Consider the following 25,090-nt stretch of genomic DNA (forward strand, 5'->3'; position numbering starts at 1 on the left):
TGACTACCATTTGGTTGACTCAAGGGATCCATTCAGAAAGCACAGAAGCCGTTCACCCTCCACCCAGTGAATCTACTACCCATGCACAAGGCAGGTGCTACAGGGCCCGCGACGGAGGGATGGAATACAATGACACTAAAGCTCCCGAGGAATCATGTGACTCTAAGTGCTATGGACTAAATGTTTGTGTCCCCCCCCCCAAACTCATATGTTGAGGCCCTAATATCCAGTGTGATGGTATTTGGAGGTGAAAATTTTGTGAAGTAACTTGTTTTAGGAGAAGCCATGAGGGTGGAGGCTATATGATGGGATTAGTGCCCTTCAAAGATAAGGAGACCAGAGCTTTCTGTCTCTCTTGACCATGTGAGAATACAAAAAAAGTCCTCACCAGACCCCAAATCTGCTGTCACCTTGATCTAGGACTTCCCTATCTCTAGAACTGTGAGAAATAAATATTTGTGCTATAAAAAAAAAAAAGTAGAGATTTTCACACATACACACCCTAATCTTTATTTTGCCAGGGCGCCCCTATTTTTCCTGCACCAGGGCCATATGCATATCACCTTGATAAAATAAAATGATTCTAATTTTAAGACCTGGAGCAAAACTAACAGGAGGGTACATTATGCAGCTGCCATGGGCTGGGAGGGGACTACGCTTTAATTCACACAAAGTAATTAGGTTTGGAGAGCCATCATTTTATTAAGCAATCAAGAATCTGTAACTGAACCTGTTCTGTACAGTTTAATTTTCAAATATGTATTGTCCTTATAATATTTAGCTCCCATAACCATGAAAGAGTCTTGGGTATCACTCAACCCACATAAATAAAAACACAACTTAACAATATATTTGAATGATCCTTTATGACATAGCTTGCTCGTCCCAGGCTTTCGATAGCGAGGAACCCTATGTCTGGCAATCTTGTTCAGAAAATGTAACACCACAAGCTTCTTGTTCCTAACATATCACACTCATATTTGTATAAGTATCGTATTTATAGGATCATAGCTTGACATTTACACCAAGACATTACAGATTTGCAGACATCTGAGGCAACGGATAATTAGATTCACTAGCTCTCTTTTTAAGTATTAAGAAACTGGCCAAAGGAAAATATTTTTAGATTTTAAAATATTTATAACCACAAACTTTTTTAAATTACTATTTTATAAGACAGAATTACACTTCTTTCCCTTGTAAACACTTTTCCACAACCCTCTAGCCTGCCTTCATTAGTGCTTTAGTGATAAAAAACAAAAATAAACTAAAGATATTATCCAAATGAAATTGCCAAGCTTTGCTAACTAAAATAAAGAGCCAATTTTGCTCTGTAGATTGGCCTGTTTCATACACAGATTGCTGAACGTCAGTTCATTGGAGCGATCCCCTACGACGAGGGCTGTTCGGGGGGAGGAAGTGCAAAAGGATGAGACGCTCGCTGCTTGCATCACAGACAGCCCTGCCCCACGTCTGCTCTGTGAACATCGCTAACAAAGCGTGGACTGCAGACCAGCAGCATCAGCACCAACATTCTCTCTAGGAAGCTTGATGGAAATCTAGAATCTCCAACCCCACCCCAGACCTACCTAATGAGGATCTGCCTTTTAACACTATTCCCAGGTGATCCATGTGCACAGCACAACAGAGTGAGTCTCTGAAGAAATGAGACATTATTGTTAAAGTCATTAACTTTAAATGCTGGGCGCCTCCCTCTTGGAAGAAGGTTAAGGAAAGTATTAGAAGGATGGAGTACTTACACATTGTTCTAGACCAGTGGTCCCCAACCCCCGGGCCGCGGACCGGTACCAGTCTGTGGGCCATTTGGTACTGGTCCGCAGAGAAAGAATAAATAACTTACATTATTTCCGTTTTATTTATATTTAAGTCTGAATGATGTTTTATTTTTTAAAAATGACCAGATTCCCTCTGTTACATCTGTCTAAGGCTCACTCTTGACGCTTGTCTCAGTCACGTGATACATTTATCTGTCCCACCCTAAAGGCCAGTCCGTGAAAATATTTTCTGACATTAAACCGGTACATGGCCCAAAAAAGGTTGGGGACCACTGTTCTAGACCAACTTCATTAGTGCTTCCTGAATGGCTAATAGCTTAAGGTGAGCAAATCTTAATGCTTCTCAAGCGTTAGAGGCTTTTGATGTGATTTGAACAGAGATGGCTAAAACAAATCAAATATCTAACTTAGTGCCCCCATAAATCTTCATGTGTTTTGTTTGTTTGTTCTGCTTTGTTTTTTATTGCTTGCTTTTTGTGCTTTGCTTTGCTTTGCTGTGAGTGATCACGCTTTGCACTGTTCTCGGAAACACTGACTTTCTGATTCCTCAAGGGGGCAGGCATTTACCACGACACTGTAGCATGAACGCTCTTGGAGGCAGCCTTAGCCCTAGGCTCACTAGCGCAAACAAAAATATTTGATGACTGTCAGTGATTCAAACTAGTTTTAATATTGGAATTGGCTTGGCTATGCTTTTTAGAAAGTGACTTAAGCAGTTGTAAGATGACTCATCCGGACATGGAAAACAAAGTGCTTTTATGCTAAATTAATTGCAGGGACTAAGAATTAGACTTGTATTTTGACTTCATCTAGAATCTCCGGACTCCTAAGATTTACGTAGGCCCTAGTCCCTTGCTATGTGCTTTGAAGAGTATCCCATCAAACTTTCCTCAGCACACTTAGCATATTTTAATATCATATTTTGGTCAATTATGTCCATTCCTCAGTAGATTATGGCCTCCGGGAGGCAAGAACTATGTTGTCCTCCTATTCGTATCAGAGGTCCCGAGAACAGTGCCTAGTACAGAGTAGGTACTTAATAAGTATCAGTTATGAATGAATCAATGAACATATTTGAAAAGGAAGGCACTGAAATCAGGTTAAGCAGTCTAAACAACTTACTTTACAAGTATCAAATGCTAAATAAAAACAGACAAGAGTATCAGTTTAAAACTCATTTATTTAGAACTTATAAAACACACCTTTTGATTAGACTAAATGTTGTGTTTTTGTACTATCTTTGAAGAAGAATGGGACAAGTGGGCAAAAGAAGATGGGACAGATTTTATTGACTTGACATCAATTAAAGAAGTGTCCATTTATACAGGCAGTCCTTGGGTTATAAATGAGAAAGGTTCTGGAGGTTTGTTTTAAGTTGAATTTATATGTAAGTTGGGACAGGTATATTTATCTATTAAATGCAACTTAGACGTTTGTCTTAACATAGTCCTTATTTTTACCTTTCTGTGTATATAAATACTTAAGCATTTTAAAATACAACCTTAAACAATCTTGGATGATGCAGAAGATGGTGGACTTGTTGGAGAGGACAGGCCTGGTGTTAGAGAGCTGAGGTTTGGTTTTGCTGCTGGAGTCAGTTTCTTGAATTAGACATGGGGGGGTTGTACAGAGCTTTTCTTTGTCTCATCGTAAGTGGCCCTGTAGCATCTTAGGCCTCCTTTAACTGTACAGTAAACTTCGGTGAACCTCTGTGCATCAGCACCTCACTCCTCTCACTTTGCCGTTCCTGCTTCAATGAGATGAAAAACATCAGCTAACTCTTTTGTAGAACTTTTTATTGGTTCTGGAGTTTCTAGGTCCCTGTCTTCTTCCCTAAATGCTATCATCTGTTGCCCTAGTCCCATAAGGTCTTCACTGCTTAGTTCTTTGCTATGGGAGTTAAGTAACTCTGTGATACCATTTTCACTGATGTCCAACTGCAGTTGATTACCAGTAGCCCTTGTGGCACTCCATTCATAAGTACAAGTTGACTTAAGTCAGATGCTTGTAACTCGGGGATTTAATGTATTACTGATAGGTTAAGTTGTCACTTATGTCTAAACAATAGGTCAAATTTTATGAAGATCTATTTATGGAAACAGAATTTTGACTATTACAGTTCCTTCCTATAATGAAAAGAAATAAATTTGCATTCCTTAAATAAAATTCTAGTTAAGTTCTTCTATAACTGAGTCTGGTCTTCCTTCTGAAGAGCCAAATTTGAGGAATTTTTTATGATGAAATATAAGAAAAATGACATTTTCAAGGAAAGGCAAATGAACACTTTGGTAGCTTGTGGAGTCATAGCGCCTCCTTCTCAAGTGTATGAGTAAGCTCATGACCACTCTCAATGCCTGTTTCATATTTTGAAACCTTGAGTTCCAATGACCAGAATGTGTAGACAAACAAAAATTACTAAGTTCTATTCCAGTAAGGCAACGTGTGTTTTTCTAAGACTTCAAATTCCTCCATGCTTTGCACACTCTGTGAGTTAGGATCCAGCTAGAAATAGATGGCATGCTCCAACTGCATCATTGCAGCCAGCTTGATAAAGGGACTGCTTTACAAAGGCCTGGGCACAGTGTAGGAAAACCAACAGAGCAGGTGAAGCACCAGGTGCTAACAAAGTGGGGAGGTTTACCTAGTCTAGAAGGAGCATAGGGAGGAGCAGTGTCTAGAATCCAGAGAATCCAAGCTCTAGCTGCAGGAGAGGGCTGCAGGAAGGCTGTGTGGGAGAGACAGGCTGTAAGCTGACAAAGTCCTTATAGCCTAGGGCTTAGTTTAAGACTAAACTCTTCCCTACACTCTTCTAAGACTAAGATCTTCCTTACACCCTTGATTGTTGCATGGTGGGGGGGGGGGGGGTGTGCACTCTTATAAGGATTCCCCTTTATGCCTCAGATGTGCGACTTTGTATCAGAGACTTCCTTATTTGCATATGGCTCTGCACTATATAATAAAGCAGACAGGGGGCTTTGCTTTTGCTCTTGCAAGCTAAAGGCGTTGCAGAGACCTCCCGATCCCATCCTTTTTCTCTCTGAGTTTATTTCTTCATTCCACACCCTTCTCACTCAGGACCTGGACAATTACTAGCCGCGCTGGTCCACAGCAGCTGTGGCTCTTAGAGGAGAAAGTGTACTGTCAGCCCACTCCCCTGCGGGGAGGGAGACCACAGAGTAAACATGCTGACCTCACTCTTCGTTCACCCTTGGGTCTCCTGCTGGTGCCTTCCATTGATCCAGCCCAACAGGAAGCAGAAGGGTAAGACACCCTTGTTGACACAGTGCAGAGGGCTCAGCCTCCTAGGGCACAAAGCAGTGGGAGAAGGGCAAAGAGTAGGTTTCAAGGGTGAGACAGAGAATATCCACTATGTCCATGTGTTGGGCAGATAAAATATATTATGCTCACTTTGTTAAAGATGGCACTGTCCACATGGAAGCCCGTTGCCCAGGTGATTGCTTGGGATGGGCGTGACTACATTTTATATTAATGTGTGTTGGGGGTGGGCTGTGGGCAGGCAAGATCCTTGTATCTTGGGGCTTCATTTTAGGACTAAGCCTTTCCCACCCTTTTTGATGTAGGGTAGTGCACTCATGAGGAATCCCATCATGCCTCAGATAAGTGACTTTGTATTAGAGACTTCCCTATTTGTATTAAAGGTTTGGGTTTCTACACTATAAAGTGGGGCAGACCAGGAGCTTGCTCTCTCTGGGTTCCTGAGATTAGCATTAGAGCAGAGAGCAGGTTGGAAAGCAGAGTAAGGCCACGTGGAGGAGAGGAGAGGCAGCCAAGATGGCGGAGTGCTGAAAGAGAAGCCAGTTAGTGCAGAGTTTGTATAGAGAGAAGGAGATGTGGAACAAAGGAGAATGAGGCTAGTGAGCTAGAAACCTTTGATTCTAGGAAACTCAGATAAATCAGTAGCTTTGTGAGCGCTGAATGAGTGGGTTTTGGAGCCCAGTGAGTGTTTTTACTTGCCCACCAGGTGCAAGCTAGGATTAAAGATGATGGTCCACCAGTTCGTGGCTCTGTTGTTTCATTACCATCTGTCCAAATCCAATGAGAACCTACATGGGCCAGGCTGCTGTGATAGTACCGTGGATACTGGCTTTACACCATGCTTTCCCAAGTTCTTCTACTGCTAAGTATTTTTAATCTCAGTCATAAACTTCTCTTGCTGTACTCATTTCTAAGAACTGATTGAAAAAAAGATGTAGAGTAACAAGAAATTTTCCAGTAATAATGATTCTGGGTATTACTTACTGCCCTCCATACCTGCTTTGAATTGCCTTCATTTTCTCCCACTTTCCTGTGAGTTTTTGTTACAGTCAAGTCTATCCTCTAGGAAATTGCCTTTTATTTTAAAGCAATATTTGTTTAGTTCTTATTCCAATATAGCCCTCACTTCTGTGGTGGTTTTATCATCATCTTCAATTTATTTTCTGACCCTGCCAGCTCACTTTGCACTTATTTTTTTTAAGGTTTCATGTTTTCTTTAATTTTTTTTAAATATATGAAGAAGACTTTATCTGAAAATTGGACCTATTTCTTGTGGGGTTGTTTTTAATTATTTATCTGCCGCTGGCTTTCCTCTCTGAAAGTATTAACTAAACGTATAGAAACTACGTGTGTTAACAGCTTTGTACTTGTTACCCATTTCCAAGTGGAGGTAATTCTAGCCAAACCAGCTATTTGCCCTCCCACCTATTTTGGGGCTTTAAAGATTCATTGATTCATTAATTCTAATGTATGGTAAAAATAAGTTTTCTCTAAATCACCCTGAAAGCTGCTGAAGTGAACAGAAAAAAAAGAAAAATTGAAAAGAAAATGTTATCTACTATGAAACTAGCAAAGAGCCAAGATTCTCAAACTACAGACTGTAAGAACTATCTGCCAAATATCAATGGACAGCCCTAAAAGGTGATATATACATCTATAGTGGATGTTTTTATTGAAAGCCATGAAGAAAATAACTTTTAAAAAAATAAAAGAAAATATGACTATTCAGATAAAAAAAAAAACATACCATTTTTTCAGGAAAAAAAAAAAACTGACACAATGACTTAAAGTGAGAAATATCACAGAAAAGTTACCAAACCTTTATGTTTAAAAATAATTCTGTCAGCATCAAGGCAAGAAAGGAAGGAAGGGAAGAAAGAGGAGGAGGAGGAAGAGGAAGGGAGGGAGGAAGAGATAGAGAGAGAGAAAGAGAAAGAAAGAAAAAGAAAGGAAGAAAGGAAAGAAGGGAGAAAGGGTGTGAGGGAGGGAGGAAGGAAGGAAGAAAGGGAGGGAGGGAGGGAGGGAGGATGAAGGAAAGAAAGAAGGAAAGAAGGGAGGGAGGGAGGGAGGGAGGGAGGGAGGAATTCAAGAACAGGAGAAGAGAGAGAAAGCAAGACAACTACAAAGAGGAATAATCAGGCTAGCCTCATACTTTTTCTGGAGCAAGAGTCAATGCCAGAACACAATGAAACAATGTCCTATAGAATTACATAGAATTACGGGCACATAATTCCATAATTGTATATATATTCAGTTTGTTTGCTCATAGAAGCAACAGAAAGGCATTCAGAATATAACACACTTGGCCCCTATTTGAAAACAGAACCTTCCCACTAAACACCAAATCAACACAAAATACTCAGAAAGGAGGATGCCAGGGATAAAAGTACTGGCAATACTCCTGACTGCATTTAGATCAAAGACTAACACTACCCACAAAGCATGATTCCCACCCTCCCCGCCCAGGATCATTGCAAATGCTCTTCCTTCTTCTGCATGGCACACCCTCTCAGTTCGTGCAAGTCGATAATCAAACTCTCCATCTCAAAAACCTGTCTCCTGACCACTCTATCCAAAATAACTCTCCCTCATCACTCTCTGGTCTTTTCATGTGTTTTACTCTTTATTGGTAACATTTATCACTTCTTGACATTAATGAATACATATATATAATGGCTCCACTATTATATAGAAGCTCTGTCATCAGAGGACCTGTTTTCAGTTTTGTTCACTGCTGTAGAACAGTGTTGTTCTCAGCACTTAGAACAACAGCACTTCGTACATAAAGGGTGCTCAACTGATTGAATGAATTGTCATAATTATATTTACCATTCAAAATTGCAAGTGTTAAAAACTTTGAAAATATAAAACTTACAAAATAATCCAACAAATTGTAAATGGGGGGCTAAGTAAAATACTCTCAATTCCTCAAGTGTAAGAGTAAGGAATTAATAGTCTGGGTTTGACAAACTAAAGAAACCACTTGATCACTTTTAAAAGTTAATGAGACAGCCTGATCAGGCGGTGGCGCAGTGGATAGAGCATCGGACTGGGATGCAGAGCACCCAGGTTCGAGACCCCGAGGTCGCCAGCTTGAGCGTGGGCTCATCTGATTTGAGCAAAAGCTCACTAGCTTGAACCCAAGGTCACTGGCTCCAGCAAGGGGTTACTCGGTCTGCTGAAGGCCCATGGTCAAGGCACATATGAGAAAGCAATCAATGAACAACTAAGGTGTTGCAACGCACAACGAAAAAACTAATGATTGATGCTTCTCATCTCTCTTCGTTCCTGTCTGTCTGTCCCTGTCTATCCCTCTCTCTGACTCACTGTCTCTGTAAAAAAATAAATAAATAAAATTTAAAAAAAAAAAGTATGCTAGAATTAAAAAAAAAAAAAAGTTAATGAGACAGTGTAAGTTTTGCCTTTGTAAAGAACGTTCATTAGCTCCTGGGCTCAAGCTTGCTGTTTGTAACTTATGGCTCACCAGTGCTTTGTGGAAAACTGACAAGTAGCCCAAAGGGCCTAAATCCAGTGGACATAGCAGAGGCTGTGACCACTGGTAGACTGATTACATGAACTTAGACAGGTCAGATACCAATTCAGATATAAATATATAGTGTGGTGAAGGTGCTCAAGGATTTGAGGAAACAAGGACTCTCAAACATTTCTGGTGGTGATGTAAAGTGATATAACATTTTTGGAGCCATTTTGACAATATTTAGCAAAATTTATAATATTACATATTAACTCACTCAAAAAATCCATTTCTGGACAATAGTATACAGACTCATGTGCAAAGTGTACAAGGATGTTCACTGCAACATTGCATATAATAGAAAAAAAAGAAACAAACCTAAATCTCCATGAAAGGTGGCTGATAAATGACGTTCCAAAAGTAAATTCTAAGCAGCTAATAAAAGCACCTGAGGTAGATGTGTATATATTGGAATATGAAAATATGCATAAGTTATTAAATGAAAAAAGACAAAACTTCAGAACAACACATGCAGTGTAATTTCATTTATGTAAGAGGAGCTATTTAAACCTATATAAGTATGTATTTCCAACTAAATTTTGTTGCATGGAAAATATCTGGAAGGATACTTCCAAACTGTTCATGGTAATGACCTGGAGGGACTGAGACTTGAGGGAGAGAATAGAGAAATGAGGAGGTTTACTTCACAAAATTCTATAATATTTAAATTTGTTTTTTAAAAGCATGTATTACTTTCATCATAAAAATTAAATTTTAAGGCCCTGGCCGGTTGGCTCAGCGGTAGAGCGTCGGCCTGGCGTGCAGGGGACCCGGGTTCGATTCCCGGCCAGGGCACATAGGAGAAGTGCCCATCTGCTTCTCCACCCCCCCTCCTTCCTCTCTGTCTCTCTCTTCCCCTCCCGCAGCGAGGCTCCATTGGAGCAAAGATGGTCCGGGCGCTGGGGATGGCTCCTTGGCCTCTGCCCCAGGCGCTAGATCGGCTCTGGTCGCGGCAGAGCGACCTCCCGGAGGGCCAGAGCATCGCCCCCTGGTGGGCGTGCTGGGTGGATCCCGGTCGGGCGCATGTGGGAGTCTGTCTGACTGTCTCTCCCCGTTTCCAGCTTCAGAAAAAAGAAAAAGGAAAAAAAATTAAATTTTAAAAGCTTCACATTTTTTTAAACGTATTTAGTCAATGCCTATAATGTGTCGAACACATAAAATGGTACGCTTTGTGTCACAGAAGGACAGATACCTACCAAGGATACCCGCAGTATGGCTGGCAAGGCAGACCTCAGGAGCCTCCTAAAACCAGCGTATGTGGTGGAAGACCAAAGAAGGGATGACTCGGGCCCATCCACCTGCCTCACGGCCTGCTGGCCTGCTCTCTGTTGTTGCTGTCTCTGGGACATGCTCACCTGACCAGCCCAGCCTGCTGGCCTGCCAGCGCTGCAGCTACCCCCAAAAGGCGTGCCTGCCCCCATCTCTTCTGATTGCTGAAATGACTAGCTCTGCAGACACTTCTGCCTTCAACACAGCGGGATTCTAGATTAGCGGGCGTTGCTGTTTAATTCAGTGACTCGATCTTTCTAATGTTCAAAATCCATTTCCTATTGGCCTTTCACAAATGTACTAAACGACTTTCCTTCTATTTTTTTGGCCAAAGCCTTAGTTATGAAATATATATATTTATAATTTTAAAATTATACATTCAAGGTAGTGGCATAATGTAATACCACTGAATGATTTCTCTGCTAACATCCTGTATGTTTCAATAAATGTGTATAAACCTCAAAAAAAATGGAAATGATTCAAGGTCAATAGCATCCACAGCCACATATAGAATAAACCGTAAGCTCCTTGAAGACGGAACCAGTGATGTTTTGGTTACCATCTAGCCCCAGTACCTATCACTGTGTTTGGTACATGGGAAATATTCAATTCAATAAATATATGCTGCATAGATAAATGCATGAAGGAAGGCATATGTTACGGACCAGAAGTCATCCGTGACTCAATATCCCAACCACACTTACCCCTTCATGAGCCTAGATTTGTTTATCGGAGAAACCAAACTTTAGTTTAGATGCTCTGTGATCTTCTCTGGATGCATTAAACTTATACTGTGGCTAAGTCTACGTGAAAAGCAGGCGCCTAATGGGTGATGGGGAATATCACTTCTGAGTCCCATCTGACCAGTTCTGAGGCTGCCACCAGTGATGCCAGAGCCCCAGTACCTGAGAAGGAAACAATTTAAAGAGGTCCCATGCTCTCTGTGCCTTCTGGCTCCCATACTGGGGTTTTTCCTGGGAGGGTGAGGAACCGGGGATGACATTCAATACTGTATTAGTTTCAGAGGTAGAGCGTAGAGGTTAGATATTTATATCTTACAGAGGATCCTCCTGATAAGTCTTGCACTTACCTGTTGTATCTTACATAGTTATTACAGTACTATTGACTATATTCCCTATGCTGTACCTGGAATTTTGTGACTATTCTGTAACTGCCAATGTGTACTTGTTAACCCCTCACCTGCTCCCATACTGTTTGGAAGACTGTTCCAGAGAAGTGTCCAGCAAAGCATATGGGTGTGAGATCAAATTAGTGACTGTTTGTACTAAAGTGCATTCCCATAAACACAACGATCTCATATTTAACCCAGTGAGAAAGTAGTCAAGTACAATCAGTTATGACCCTCTTTGCCTGTTACCTAGATTTTTTTTTATTTCATCTAAGATGTTCTTGTTTTATTAAAATCAATAATGCGCTCACAAATACATGATTATGTTTTTATTTTCACTTCAAATTGCTGACCTCGACTTATTCAAAACTATCAGATAATGGCAAACAGCAGACTATCTGGCTTTTAAAATTAATAATCCCTTTCTCCTGTTGTAGACATTTGCAGCATTCTGAGGTTTGGCTATAGCATGTTTTCTATGCCATCCATGTAAATACGTTCAGAAGGAAAAACGGTTTTAGTTTTTCTGAACTTTAAGCTCTGAAGCTTTAAAACATAAATAATTATTATCATGCCCATGCATAAAGCTCTTTGGTGGCTGCCAATGTACTCAGCCACATCTCTGAACTGTCTTCCCCTCACTGACAAAGCTCCAGCCTCATTACCCTTCTTTTCAGTTCTTCCAACTTGCCAAGGTCTCTCCAGCCTCAGGCCCTTAGCACATGCTGCTTTCTCAGCCCAGAGTGCTTCTTCCCTCTACTCTTCACCTGGTCAATTCCTGCTTGTCCTTCGGATCTCACATTAGGTATCCATTCCCCAGAGAGGTGTCACTGACCCCCATTCTAACCTGCATTTCTTCCTATTATTTTTTCTGTGGTTTTCCCTCTGTGGCATTTATTGAAGTTTGTATTTATATATGTAGGCACTTGTGATACTATTTATAGGTAAGGGATGATATTGATGGAGCTCACTTTGTGGCAGATTCTTTTCTAAGCCCCTTCTAGTCACCAACTTGTTTCATCTCCCCCAAAATGGCATAAAATAGTTATTAGGATTATTATGCCTGTTTCCAGAAATGAGGTCTGGCAAGACTGATGTCACTCAGCAAAGTGCAAAGGGACTCAAACCCAGTGAACTGACTTCAGAGCCTTAATCCTCAGCTCCTGGAGTTGGTATATGCCTCACAATTTACAAAGCCCTTTAGAAGAAATGGAAATATTATCCAATCCTCTCAACAATGCTTAAAAGTAACATTTTTGTCTCCATTGTATAGATAGGGAAACTGAGGTTCAGAAACATTAAACTTCTAGTGTAGAAAGTCAACAGCACTAGTACCTGCCACGCAGGGGCTGAAATTCTCATCTCCTCACTCCAAAAATGCCCCACTGTCTCTCACTTCGACGTTAGCGGCCTAGTTGGTAAGGATTAAATTGCATCTGCACAATCAGATATGCAGAGGGATAAAAGCTTCATCTAGGGTTTATTGGTTTTGGCATGAAAGTCCTGATACTGAAAACGGGACATTATCTCCAAGCTGAAATATGACTTCATGCGGCCTTGGTGTCAGGGAGTATCCGTGGGAAGAGAACAGGAGGAGGAGACCGCTGACCAAGTGAGCGGTATTTAGTAGCTGACTCTCAAAACGACCCTTTCTTGGAGCCTACTGCCTGTCAGAGTGGCCCTGCTGCAGCAGCGGCCTGAGAGAGTGACCAAAACGCCACGCAGGATGTGAAGACAGGAGAGGAAGCCCAGTCCACTGAAGCCATTGCTGTGTCTTTCCTGGTTAACGCCCCTCTTGCCTTCTGCCCTCTCTTCCCCACCCCTCCCATGTCGTGCCTACGGAGCCAAACGTTGTAATTCAATCCCTTGGCCACAGTTCCTACTTTTCTGTCTCCTTTCTCAATTACCCCAGGAACAAATCAATTATTTTTTTTTTGGGGGGGGGGGGCTTCGTCTGATGGCTTCTAGTAGCCACGGCATTGCAGCTCGGGCTCACATTAACCACTGAACCACCTTTTCTTCAGATCCGCAGTGACCCCCACCCCTCTCCTCCTTAAAAAAAAAATCCTGCAGTCCAATAATGCTGACAGGGTTAGGAATCGGAAGTAATGGCTAGTGCGGCCAACACCCTGAGAACCGGCAAAGATGGGGAAACCTGGAATACACTTCCCACCTTAGCAACATCGTCCCCTCTGCAGGACCTGCTGGCCAAGGGGTAGCAGCACAAAACCACGCATCCCGCATCCCGGGGCTCTTACTCCTTGGCTCCTGGTGCCGCGGCTGCTGCTATAGAAACACCAAGCGTACACACTGAGCTGAAATTAAACACCCATCCCAGAAGCGGACACAAGCCGGGCTCGGCCTGCTGCCTCGGTCGCCATGGCAACATGCCGGGAGCCGGGCAGCGAAAGACGCGCACTGCGCGGGGATACTCACTCCATCGCGGGGCTCCGGGCTGCCGGGTGCGCTGCTGCGTGGTTCGCCGGCGCTGCTCGCATCTGCCAGAGCCTGGCGCTCTGGCCGCGCCGCGCGCAAGGTGGAGCCGGGAGCGTCTCCCCTCCCCGCCCGCACCCTCTCCTCCCCTTGAGGGTTGAAAGTGAATGCTCAGGCTCTCTCAGCAACCAGCCTGCGAATAAAACGGGAAGCAATTGGATAATATTCTTCGTTGGGCGCTAGACAAGCCACTCCACTTAAGGGTTTCGGGGAGGGAGCAGTCTGGCAGCTGCGCGCCAGGCAATGTGGTCACCAGCGCTCAGTGCCCCCGGCGCCAAGGCGCCAGGTGCGCCGGCAGATCCCCTGGGACATGCGGCTTTTCACTGAGACACCTGGGTCAGGTGGGAGAGGGAGAAGGGTCGCTGCGGTGGGTGGCACAAACCAGAGAGCACAGGGAAACGATGGAGTCATTGGCAAGGTTGCAGCTCTCGCGGTGTGGAAGTTGGAAGAGAAAGAAGCGTCTGGCCTCCGCAAAGAGCAAGCACTGCCCCCAATGGGCTGGGCATGGATTCGGAAACACCATTGTGCCAGCCCAGTGGGCATCGGTTTGAGTTACCCAAGGAAAACTCCAGCTGTGTTGCTGCGCATTAGTGCGGTGTTTCATCACTTCCGCGATCCCACGCCCTTCTCATCATTGCACATTCTGGGTATCCTGCCTGTCAAAAAGATCTTGTCCAGCGTTACTCTCCCTACTTCGTTCTTTGAAAACAATAGATATATTGAATATGGTTTCCCAAATTACCCAGGCCCCACCCCAGAGTTGTAAGCCTCCCTGACATATGTCCGCCCTCCCCACTCCCCCTCTGAGAATTCCCTACTCCTAAAGGTTTCCGGGGTGGGAGCCTGGCTCCCATCCAGGTGTCCTGCACCTGGACAACCGTCTGGCTTCACTGTACCTCACTGCCGGCTACCTCTATGAATAGGTGCCAGCTAGGTGCAGAGGACGCAGCCCAGGCGTAGCCATAACAGTCTCTTTCCCTGTGAGTGGAGCTCACAGGTTAAAGTAGAAAGACAAAGCATGAAGAAGCAAAAAAAGAGACAATCACAGGATATATTAAACTGTAGGAAAAGATAACAGGCTTTAGAGTCAAATAGACTTTGATTAATATTCCACTTGAGGCCCTGGCCAGTTGGCTCAGTGGTAGAGCGTCAACCTGGCATGTGGACCTCCCAGTTCAATTCTTGGTCAGGACACACAGAAGAAGCAACTATCTGCTTCTCTACCACTCCCCCTTTTCCTTCTCTCTCTCTATCTCTCTCTTGTCCTCCCGCAGCCATGGCTTGGTTGGAGCAAGTTGGTCCTGGGCGCTGAGGATGGCTCCATGGCCTCACCTCAGGTAGTAAAAATAGCTCGGTTGCTGAGCAACGGAGCAACAGCGCCAGATGGACAGAGCATCTCCAGGTAGAGTGCTTGCCGGATGGATTTCAGTTGGGGCACATGCAGGGGTCTGTCTCTCTGCCTCTCCACTTCTCACTTAAAAAAAAAATTCCACTTAAGCATTTACTAGCTTTGTCATTTTGGACCTATACTTAACCTAAGTCTTGGGTTTCTTTACTTATAAAATAAGGACAATAATACTTATCTTTAAAGGCTGGATATAAAATTAACTACAATGTTTATAAATTTCCTGGCATGGTATCTGCTACTTAGTAGATATCCAATAAACAGCAGCTATAATAAGCTATTATTAATATTATCACCACCACCATCATTATTACTACATTGCAATTTTCCTCTGAAATCTCAAACATTTTAAGAGCTGTATCTTTATCTCATAGCATCCCTTTAAAGAAATGAGATCATTAGAGCTATAGATACTTAGATCAATTTGCTTATTCTCCTTGATTAAATGAGAATGTTACACTAACTGGTATATTTATTTATTCATTAAAATGATATAGATTTTTCAATAAATATAGCATAACTATGAAGTAGCCAGATATAACTATGTGGATCCATTGATTCATGTTTTTTAATAGATTATTCATTTAAGCTGAGCTCAATGGCTATTGCTTGCACACCACATACACACTAATATGTCTCTAACTTGAAAGTCAGTAACTTACCAACTCTACCTATCTGAAATTTAATCTAGAACCAAAAAATAAACAAAACAATAATATAAAGTCTATGCCATAAGCACTTATTCATAACTTTCTTCAGGCCATTACATTGAGTATCTAATGAAATCTATGGACCCTGCTTCCAGAAACACACACAGGTTGCTCATAATATCAGGGGAGTCACAGACAACCTGAAGCCCATCCATTGTCCATGGGCCCCAGGCTATGTTATCCTTATCCGGAGTTCGCAACTTGCTTGCCTATACATGACTTTATATAAATGTTTATCCTGCAATTATCCTGGGGGACAGTTATTATTATCACCATTTTGTAAATTAAAAAACTAAAGCTTAGAGTAACTCAATAACTTATTCAGGCAGTATGTTACTAAGAGTCAAATTTGTCAACAGAGTCAAAGTCTTCAGCTTCAGTCTAAAAAAGAATGAGCCAGCTCTGAGAGAATGCCTAGCAGGACTGTTATATAGGTATACTGCAGAAGCTTTAGAACAGCACTCTCAAACGGGGACCAGGGATGGGATTCAGGGACCAGCCTGAGATTACAGGCAGAATTATAAATTGCAAGCAGTGGTGAGATTCAGCCAGTTCGTGCTGGTTGGCACTGGTTGGGCAGAACCAATACCTAATTTTTTATAGAGGTCAGCGAACCAGTTGTTAAAATGGCACTTGTAACCAGGATTCTCTCTAAGGTGGGCGCCTGGGCAGCCTCCCAATGTGGTAATCACAAATTTACATTCCTTACTCTTTTTTAACGTTCATCTGCACAACAGCGTATTTAAGTGCCCGTAGTAATGTTCATTCTGTACATAGGTGAAAAAAATTTGCAAGTGAGGATGTCAATCAAGAAGCAATATGGAAATATCTTAAATAAATAACAGTTTTATTTATTTTTGTCAGATATTATTTAATATTTTTTCATTAATATTTTAAAACTCTTGTAACAATCTAGTTTTTTATACCTCTTTTATTGTTCACATATAAGTACTAAATGCTTGAAACAATAAACTACCATTTGGTATATCATTTTTTCATACTTAAAACGATGATTAGGGCAGAGAACTGGTTGTTAAATTATTTGACTCCCACCACTGGTTGCAAGTGGGGGCGTAGAGAAAATGGGATCTATACCTTTCATTGGGATCTCAGTGTTCCCTCATTCAAAACTAACAAAACTCTTCATAGGACTGCTTTAGATATAATACTTAATATTTCTGGTTAAAGGGTTTTCTGGTTCACTAGAAATAAAAACCCAATTAAAGGGGTTGGGGAGAAACAAGAAATGTGTAACTTCAGGCAGTGGCAGCTAAAAATGAGGAAGAATAATGTGAAAATGGGCACGAGAAAACAAAACAAAACAATGAAAAGGTCGGTTTGGCTCCTTCCCTGTAGGAACAAGCAGCTGTCACATCATGGTGGCCCCTGAGAACATCACAGGATAGTCACGTCCGGGCACCTGAGTTTAAGACTGAAAAGGCTTCCACATTTTCCCATTTATATTAGGTTTTTAATTTTATATTTTGGCTGGGCTAACACTAGGTGTTTAGAAAATGTATTCAGGGTTTATGTTCCCTCTCGTTCCTCATCAGTGTTGGATATTACTATAATTTTGTTTATTTTTATTGCTATAATTTTAAATGTCTGGGAGTGAAGGCAATAAAAACAAGCACAATCTCTATGTCAAGTTCAAGGCACCATTCCAATACATTAACAAACCCAAAGCAAACCATTGATCCTTAAAATATGAAAACAGGAAGTCTTATATACTTGACATTCCTGGATTTCAACTGTACTCCTAGAAGTATCATGTCCTGTGAAGCTTTACATATTTTATTGATTGTATAACACGTACTATTTTGTGTTTTACTTCCCTCTGGATAATGTTACTGTCAAAGATACGTAAGAAGGAAACTAGGTATTTGTTCATCTAGTGCTGTGTGTGTGTGTGACGGGTATGTGTGTATGTGCGTGCATGTGTGTGTGTGTGTGTGTAATTAAATAATCTACTGAATTGTATTGATCTGTAGGTTTTCTGCTTGATTTACAGAGCTAGAGTTAATATTATAGAGTCACAGTTACCTTCATGTCTCACTCTTCTACCAATAATAAGTTCTCTCTAAAAATTTGTCACCTCAAATTGCTTCTTGTAATTCTACTAACGTTGGGTAAAATTAGCCCATCGATTGTGATAGGAAGGATGTTGGCAAAATGCAGAGTTACAGTATTTTCTTTGGTTAACCATTGGCAAAGGTTAGCTCTCTTTCATATTGACTTTTATATATATTTATGAGTACGCTCAGACAAGACACTAATAGCACTGACTTCTGATTCCTAAGTGATTCCAAGAACAGTCCATTGACGGTGGAAGGGATTCTAGGGGTTACCTAATCCAAAAGCCAACAAAAAAGTCTCCAGTTGACCTGGGATCATCCTCCTTGTTGAAACACATTTATTGTTTTCTTTTAGCTGAAAAAGCTGAAAAGGCCTATTTGTTTTTTGTTTTTAGATTCCTCTCACCCACCCACAAAATGACGTATGTGTTCAGAACAGCCCATGATTATGTATGTACAGATGTAGCAAGAACATTTATTTCACTACTGCCAAGTCTGACCTACGATGGAAGATGAACAATGACCTCTCAGAGATAACCCAGTGAAACCATGGACTCATCAGGGGGACTTTGCCAAGGAAAAGCTTCCCTTTAACCACACATTGGAGAAAAACCAGTCGATGTCACCCAGATACACTGCACATTGGTCAAGCTGAGATCTAGAAGACCTTGGGGATGCTGGATATAAGGCTATTAATACTTAATTTAGTATAATCCTACCAGCCCTGCTATGCTGAGTAAAGCTGGAAAAGTTATTTGGTTACTTGGTGGTATCTTTGAAAGTATATCATCATTAAATACTTTCATCTCCTGATACAAACTTAAATGTCAATGTTTAAAGTAGCACTACCTACAGTGGACCTCAAGGTTCTTTTTGGAAACTGCTTTGAGGGGGATCACTGGAATGTTGGAAACCATTTCTCCTTTCTGAGAGCTGAAAACTTGGATTTATTTTTTCTTATCATTTTTGTTTTTCAATTAGAGTTGATATACATTATATTATTTTCAGGTGTACAACCCAGTGATTAGACATTATATAACTTAGTAAGTGGTCATTCTGATAAACCCCACACACACCTGGCATCATACATATTTATTAGAATATTATTGACTGTATTCCCTGTGCTAGACTTTACATCCCTGTGACTATTCTGTAACAACCAGTTTGTACTTCTCAATTCTTTCACCTTTTCCACCCATTTCCCAACCCCCCTCCAATCTGACAACCAACAAAATGTTCTCTGTATCTATGAGTCTGTTTCTGTTCCACTTGTTCGTTTATTTTGTTTTTTAGATTCAATTGTTGATAGATAATTATTTATTGCCATTTTCTTGATCATATTGTTGATTTTCTTTTCTTTTCTTCTTAAAGAAGACCCTTTAACATTTCATGTTTTACTGGTTTGGTTGTGGTGAACTCCTGTAGCTTTTTCTTGTCTGGAAGCTCTTTATTTGTCCTTTGATTCTAAATGGTAGCTTCACTGAGTGGAGTAATCTTGGTTGTAGGTCCTTGCTTTTCATCACTTTGAATATTTCTTGCCACTCCCTTCTGGCCTGCAAAATTTCTGTTGAGAAATCAGCTGACAGTCTTATGGGAGCTACCTTGTATGTAGGTAACTAACTGCTTTTCTCTTACTGTTTTTAAGGTTCTCTCTTTGTCCTTAACCTTTGCATTTTAACTGTGATGTGTCCTGGTGAGGACCTCTTTGAGTTCGTCTTGTTTGGGACTCTCTATACTTTCTGGACTTTATGTCTATTTCCATCAGCAGGTTAGTAAAGTTTTCTGTCATTATTTTTTCAAATAGGTTTTCAATTTCTCGCTCTCTCTTGTCTCCTTCTGGCACCACCATAATGCAAATGTACATTTGAAGTTGTCCCACAGGCTCCTTACACTATCCTCATTTTTAATTCTTCATTTTTGCTTTTCAAATTGGGTGCTTTGGCTTCCTTACTGATTTGATTCTTAGCTTCATCTACTCTACTATTGATTCCTGTAAATTTTTTTCGCTTCAGTTAGTGTATCCTTCATGTCTGACTGGTTCTTTTTTATGGTTTCTACATCCCTTTTCATGCTGTTGAAGTAACTTTCTTGAGCATCCCTATAACCATTGTTTTAGACTCTGTATCTGGTAGTTTGTTTGCCTCTATTTCATTTAGTTCTTTCTCTGAAGATTTCTCCTGTTCTTTAATTTGGGACGTGTTTCCTTGTCTGCACATTTTGCCTGCTTTCCTGTGTTTGTTTCTATATATTAGGTAGAGCTGCTACATCTCCCAGAATGGCCACGTGCAGGAGGTGTCCTATGCGGCACAGCCTCCCCAGTCACATGAGCTGGACACGCCATGTGTGCCCCTGTGTGAGCTGTGTGTACTGTCCTGTTTTTGTTGATTGCTGTTGGTGTCACTGGGAGGGATTGACTCATAGGCCAATCTACTGTGAGGATGAGCTGTGACGCTAGTGGATTGAGCTGCTGTGGAGTCATCCCTAAGGAGCAGGACTTGCTTCAGTGGGGCTTTCCACCCTTGACTGTGTCAATCACGGAGGTGGTAGTGTTGTAATCCAGCATGGTCTGAAGCTGTCCACCAGGTGCCCTGGCTCTGGGACCTCCTGGGAGTTGCAAGGTCAGCTACCACCTGTGCCCTGCCTGGGGACACCCAGTATGAGCAACATAGTGATGTGCTGATGGCTGCCACTTGTGCTGGGCTTGTAGGTACCCTAGAGAGGCCAATCTGTGAACCAAGGTTGGCTGTCACTAGAGGCGAGCCTGGGGCCACTTAGCAAGAGGTACATGGTATGCAAATGCCAGATTCTGCTCGTTTGAGAGATTTTAGGAAAGTCCAAAGCATGAGGCAAGAGAAGGCATTTGTATAGGAAAGCTACTGAAAATGCCTTGGGTGGGCCTGCAAGTTGGTTGGGGCAGCGTCTCGGGGAATCACCTGGGTGAACAGTAGAAGCAGGTTGATGGAAACCAAGCTCTGGGGAGGATGTCTCCAAAAAGATGCAATGGCCTCTGCCAGCACTTTTGTCTGGCAGAAAGCAGACCACCAGTCAATCTGATGCTAGACACTTCAGTTCCTCCCCACATATCCCTGATGTCTTCTGAGCTGTTGTCCCAGCACCAGAGATCAGAGTAAGTGAATTGGAATAAGTTCATGCATGGACCCTTTAAGAGAAACTGCCTGGGACTCCAGCAGCTCTTCGGCTCATTCAGCCACATCCCCATTTCTTTTTACAACCAGAACTTATGGGAAGACTTCTCTTCCTGGCTCAGGAACTCTGGGCTGTTCATATGTGTATGCTGCTATCTAAGGAATCAGAAACATGACCCATACAAACAAATACACACACACAAGTACAATAGGTAGGAAATGTGCAGATCTGTCTTCTTTTCGTTGATGCTGAAGAAAAATTTGAAAAGGAACTAGATAACACTGACGTAGTACAACTTGGTCTAGATTTTCTATGTTCCACCAATGGAATTAATACTCTAGAAACCTAGACTTTGGGAATATGTGTGGAATCAAGTATTACTTTTAATGTGTTTTAGGTGTCTGTAGGAAAAAAGCCATAGCCTTGTAAGTAGAGCGGGATTTCCAGTGAAAGGAGTAAATAGTCCTACTCTCCGTCATCCTAGGAATGGGCCATCCTTGGGAAATCTGCACTGCAGAGAGAGATGTTAGCAAGGGATGAAAGAAAAGATGGTATCAGGTACTGTGGTAGAAACTGGGACTAGCCCTGGCCGGTTGGCTCAGCGGTAGAGCATCAGCCTGGCGTGCAGGGGACCCGGGTTCTATTCCCGGCCAGGGCACATACCCATTTGCTTCTCCACCCCCTCCCTCCTCCCTCTCTGTCTCTCTCTTCCCCTCCCGCAGCCAAGGCTCCATTGGAGCAAAAGATGGCCCGGGCGCTGGGGATGGCTCCTTGGCCTCTGCCCCAGGCGCTAGAGTGGCTCTGGTCTCGGCAGAGCAACGCCCCGGAGGGGCAGAGCATCGCCCCCTGGTGGGCAGAGCGTCGCCCCTGGTGGGCGCGCCGAGTGGATCGGGTGCATGCGGGAGTCTGTCTGACTGTCTCTCCCCGTTTCCAGCTTCAGAAAAATACAAAAAGAAAAAGAAAAAGAAACTGGGACTATAATTATGCATGAGACATGGTATCTATTCTTAAGGATCTCAGAGTTTAGTGGAAGAAAGTCATGTGTACATTCAAAATTGAAACACGATGTAAGTGTGATCACAAGGTGAGGCTGAGTAGAGAAATAGGAAATGCTTGCTGGAGGAGTTGATGAGTAGACTCTATCTTTAAGGATGAAAAACACTTCACTGGATGCATGCATGTGTTTCTGTGTATGTCTCTTTGTGTCTGAGTCCGAGGAGGTGGGAAAAGGTAGTGAGGAGATTTTCTGGAAAGAGACCAGCAAAATCAAAGCCAAGGAATCAGCAAGATGAGGTCTACAGACAGGGGTGGGCAAAAGTATGTATACAGTTGCAAGTACATGAAACTGAGTTTATTCTTGTATTATTAATTATTGCATTATTTATTTGTATTACAGGGGTAAACCTACTTTTGCCCACCCCTATATTTTTGGCATTTGCTGGCATGAAAGACAAAGAGAAGGTGTATGATATCACTCAATTCCAGAGGCACCCCTGACGTACAACACAATGTGGTGATGCCGCCTAGAGTGGTGCCGTGCAGTGGTCCTGAAGGAAGTGCTTAAAGGTGAGACTAGAAAAGGTCGCCAGAGGGCTTTGAAAGCAGAAGTTTAAATAGGACATAGGATGATGACAGCAAAGACAATGCTTTCCTTACCTCCAAACTACAAGCGGAGCATCAGGACTGGAGACACAGGCTCTCTTAGCTGACATTTTCTTAAAGATTTTGAGACTTTATACAGAACAAACAGAATTGTGTTTTATGATTGACATGTCTGATTTCATCTGTAATCACAGGTTATGTTCTATTGCATCTCATATCATTTGCATCCTCCCTTCACCCAGGGATTTTGAGATCGTTTATTGTGATGTGGAAGAAGGTACTATCTGGAGGTTATGCACCCCGATAACCCCCTCTCAGTCTTATGCTATTGCTTCCATCTCATGTTAGAAAGGTACTGGTTTTCCATGACAGCATGGATGATGGATTTTAGGGTGGACAAGACTGGAGGCTGGGATGCTAGCTGGAAGGCTGTTGCAATAGTTCAGACAAGAGATGATAAGGTCTTAAATTAGGGCAGTAAGAGTTGGCATGGAAAGGAAAGAAAGTCAAAAAATATGCCAGGACTCAGAATGTGAGGCTAAGAGAAAGGCATCAAGCCTGATTCTCACGGCTCGAATGACTCAGTAACAGGTGATAAGACCAGTTGAGCCAAAACATTCAAGAGGAGCCTACAGGTGCCACCGGAGAATTCTGACCTCAACAAACAAGCAGTTTGTCACTATTTCCCTCCAGACTGGAATCCCCTTGTATTTTGTTGTGTGACCTCTGAAATATATTAAACTGTTCACTGTAGAGCCATGCAGAGAGGTCAGGAGAGAAGTAATACTAGAGGAACCAATTGAACTTAACTTTTTACACTACACTATTCTTGAAAGCTGTGAAAGCATAGTATCAGAGGGCTCAGGGGAAGATAAGCGATGCAACTGATTATTCAAAAGTTGTGCTTTTCTTTTGGTTATGTGTTAATCTAGAGAATTAGGTAAGATACCTCCAATAAAAATCATTTGATTTTCAGGTAGCAAACTTTTTTCATCTTTAGAAAAGTCAGTAAATGGGGCTGGATTTTCTCCAAGCTACCAGTCAGCAGCCACTTTCCCCCATTAAACCTCCATTCTCAGATTAAATTTTGAATATCTTTCTTTGAACCAAATGAACGATCCCAACCTTTCCCTCCCACTACCTTTGTCAGTTACTCACCTTCGCTGACACTCCCAGAATTCCTCTCTAGGCCAGATATCATCACATCCCTGGCTCACATGCACACAGGAATGCTTTATGGAAATCCTTCTTCACCGTTTCTTGACCTCCTGAAACCCAAAAACTTCCCTTCCATTTGTACTCAAGCCAGCTACGCCCATCAGATTTCACACTCAGATGCCAAATATGAATATGGCCTATTTTTAAAGAAGAGTACTAGTCTTGTTTCACTTTCTCGGATTTCTAGAACCCATGTTCTTTCATACCCACTTTCCCCTCTAGTCATACAAACGTACCGCAACATGAAAACAGCACAGGGCATGTGCTTCTGGGTCTAAATTTTGTGAAAGAGAGTGTACAATGGCATCTCATGGTTCTGGAACTCTCAGATTGCTTAAGAAAAATAGAAGTACACCCTGGCTTCTTTCTAATGAGTAAAAGAGGATATTTCTATCCACATCGCCAGTGTTGGCCCAGTGAGACACACAATTGCAGATCTGGACAGTGAACCTCAGTCAGTGAGAAATTCCAAGTCTGAATCAGGCTAAGTTTGTGTGGCCTACAGGCAGTGGGTGTCCAGATAAACATTTGGAAAGGAATAATTTTGTTGTCGACCCCTTCCTGCTGTTTTTCTCTCCTCTGTGCCATCTGCTCTGAGCCTACTCTCACCTGGCTAAGATTTTAGTCTAGATGAGTTTTGCAAACTTAGCCTACAGAGACAGGTCATGTATTTTAAATGAGTAAAATGGGCTGCTTAGAGAGACAATAGGGAATGGTGAGGACTGTGACCAACTAGGAGTCTATAGAAACCTCCACTTAGCCACAGCCAACTACCATTATGTAGAAACATTGATCTGGTGGGTCCAGATATTCTCAACTTTCTCAAGGAAAACAGGAAAAATCCTTATTTTTGTGTAAAATCTCCCCCAAGAAAGTGGTTGTGTGACTACTAATAAATTTTAAATGGCCTTACGGATCAGAAGGCCATATTTGCCCTTTTATGACCTCTGGCTTAAAGGATCAGCTATGATGTTTGAATTTCACAAACTACATCGATATTTCATAGCTTTCCAGCAGATTGATACAATTTACTGCAGGGCTATTAAAGTGATAGGTTTGAGGTGATGTGGGGGAGGTCTGGACTGCTTTAAAAGTTGTTGTTTGTGCCTGACCTGTGGTGGTGTAGTGGATAAAGCACCAGCCTGGAATGTTGAGGTTGCTGGTTCAAACCCTGAGCCTGCCTGGTCAAGGCACATATGGGAGTTGATGCTTTCTACTCCTCCCCTTCCTTTCTCTCTGTCTCTCTCTCTTTCTCTCCCCTCTGTAAAATAAATAAATAAATAAAATCTTTTTTTTTAAAAAGTTGTTGTTTGTTAGGAAGCAGGAGCGGTCAGGGCATAAACAGATTGGTGGAGGATATAGGTTATAGGTTTCAGAACAGGTCAGGACAATGAGCCTGTAAGCAAAGGACTGACAGGAAGTGGGGCTGTTTGTC

General features: G+C 42.2%; 1 protein-coding gene across 2 annotated transcripts in view; it reads right to left on the reverse strand.

Moving 5' to 3' along the window:
• Positions 1–13,899, reverse strand: part of PALM2AKAP2 (PALM2 and AKAP2 fusion) — a 447,965-nt gene extending 434,066 nt beyond the window's left edge. Inside the window, exons 1-2 of one of the 2 annotated variants that reach the window (XM_066367466.1) lie at positions 13,881–13,899; positions 13,442–13,631 (exon numbers count right to left, since the gene is read on the reverse strand). In XM_066367466.1, the coding sequence (XP_066223563.1) occupies positions 13,442–13,503 (62 nt within the window). In that variant the 5' untranslated portion in view covers positions 13,504–13,631; positions 13,881–13,899. Of the gene's footprint in view, positions 1–13,441; positions 13,632–13,880 lie in introns of those variants that run through there. The other variant, XM_066367471.1, reaches the window with a different exon arrangement.
• Between the last annotated feature and the right edge of the window lie 11,191 nt (positions 13,900–25,090).

The sequence above is a fragment of the Saccopteryx leptura genome, chromosome 2, assembly GCF_036850995.1.
Source record: "Saccopteryx leptura isolate mSacLep1 chromosome 2, mSacLep1_pri_phased_curated, whole genome shotgun sequence".
Lineage (NCBI taxonomy): Eukaryota > Metazoa > Chordata > Mammalia > Chiroptera > Emballonuridae > Saccopteryx > Saccopteryx leptura.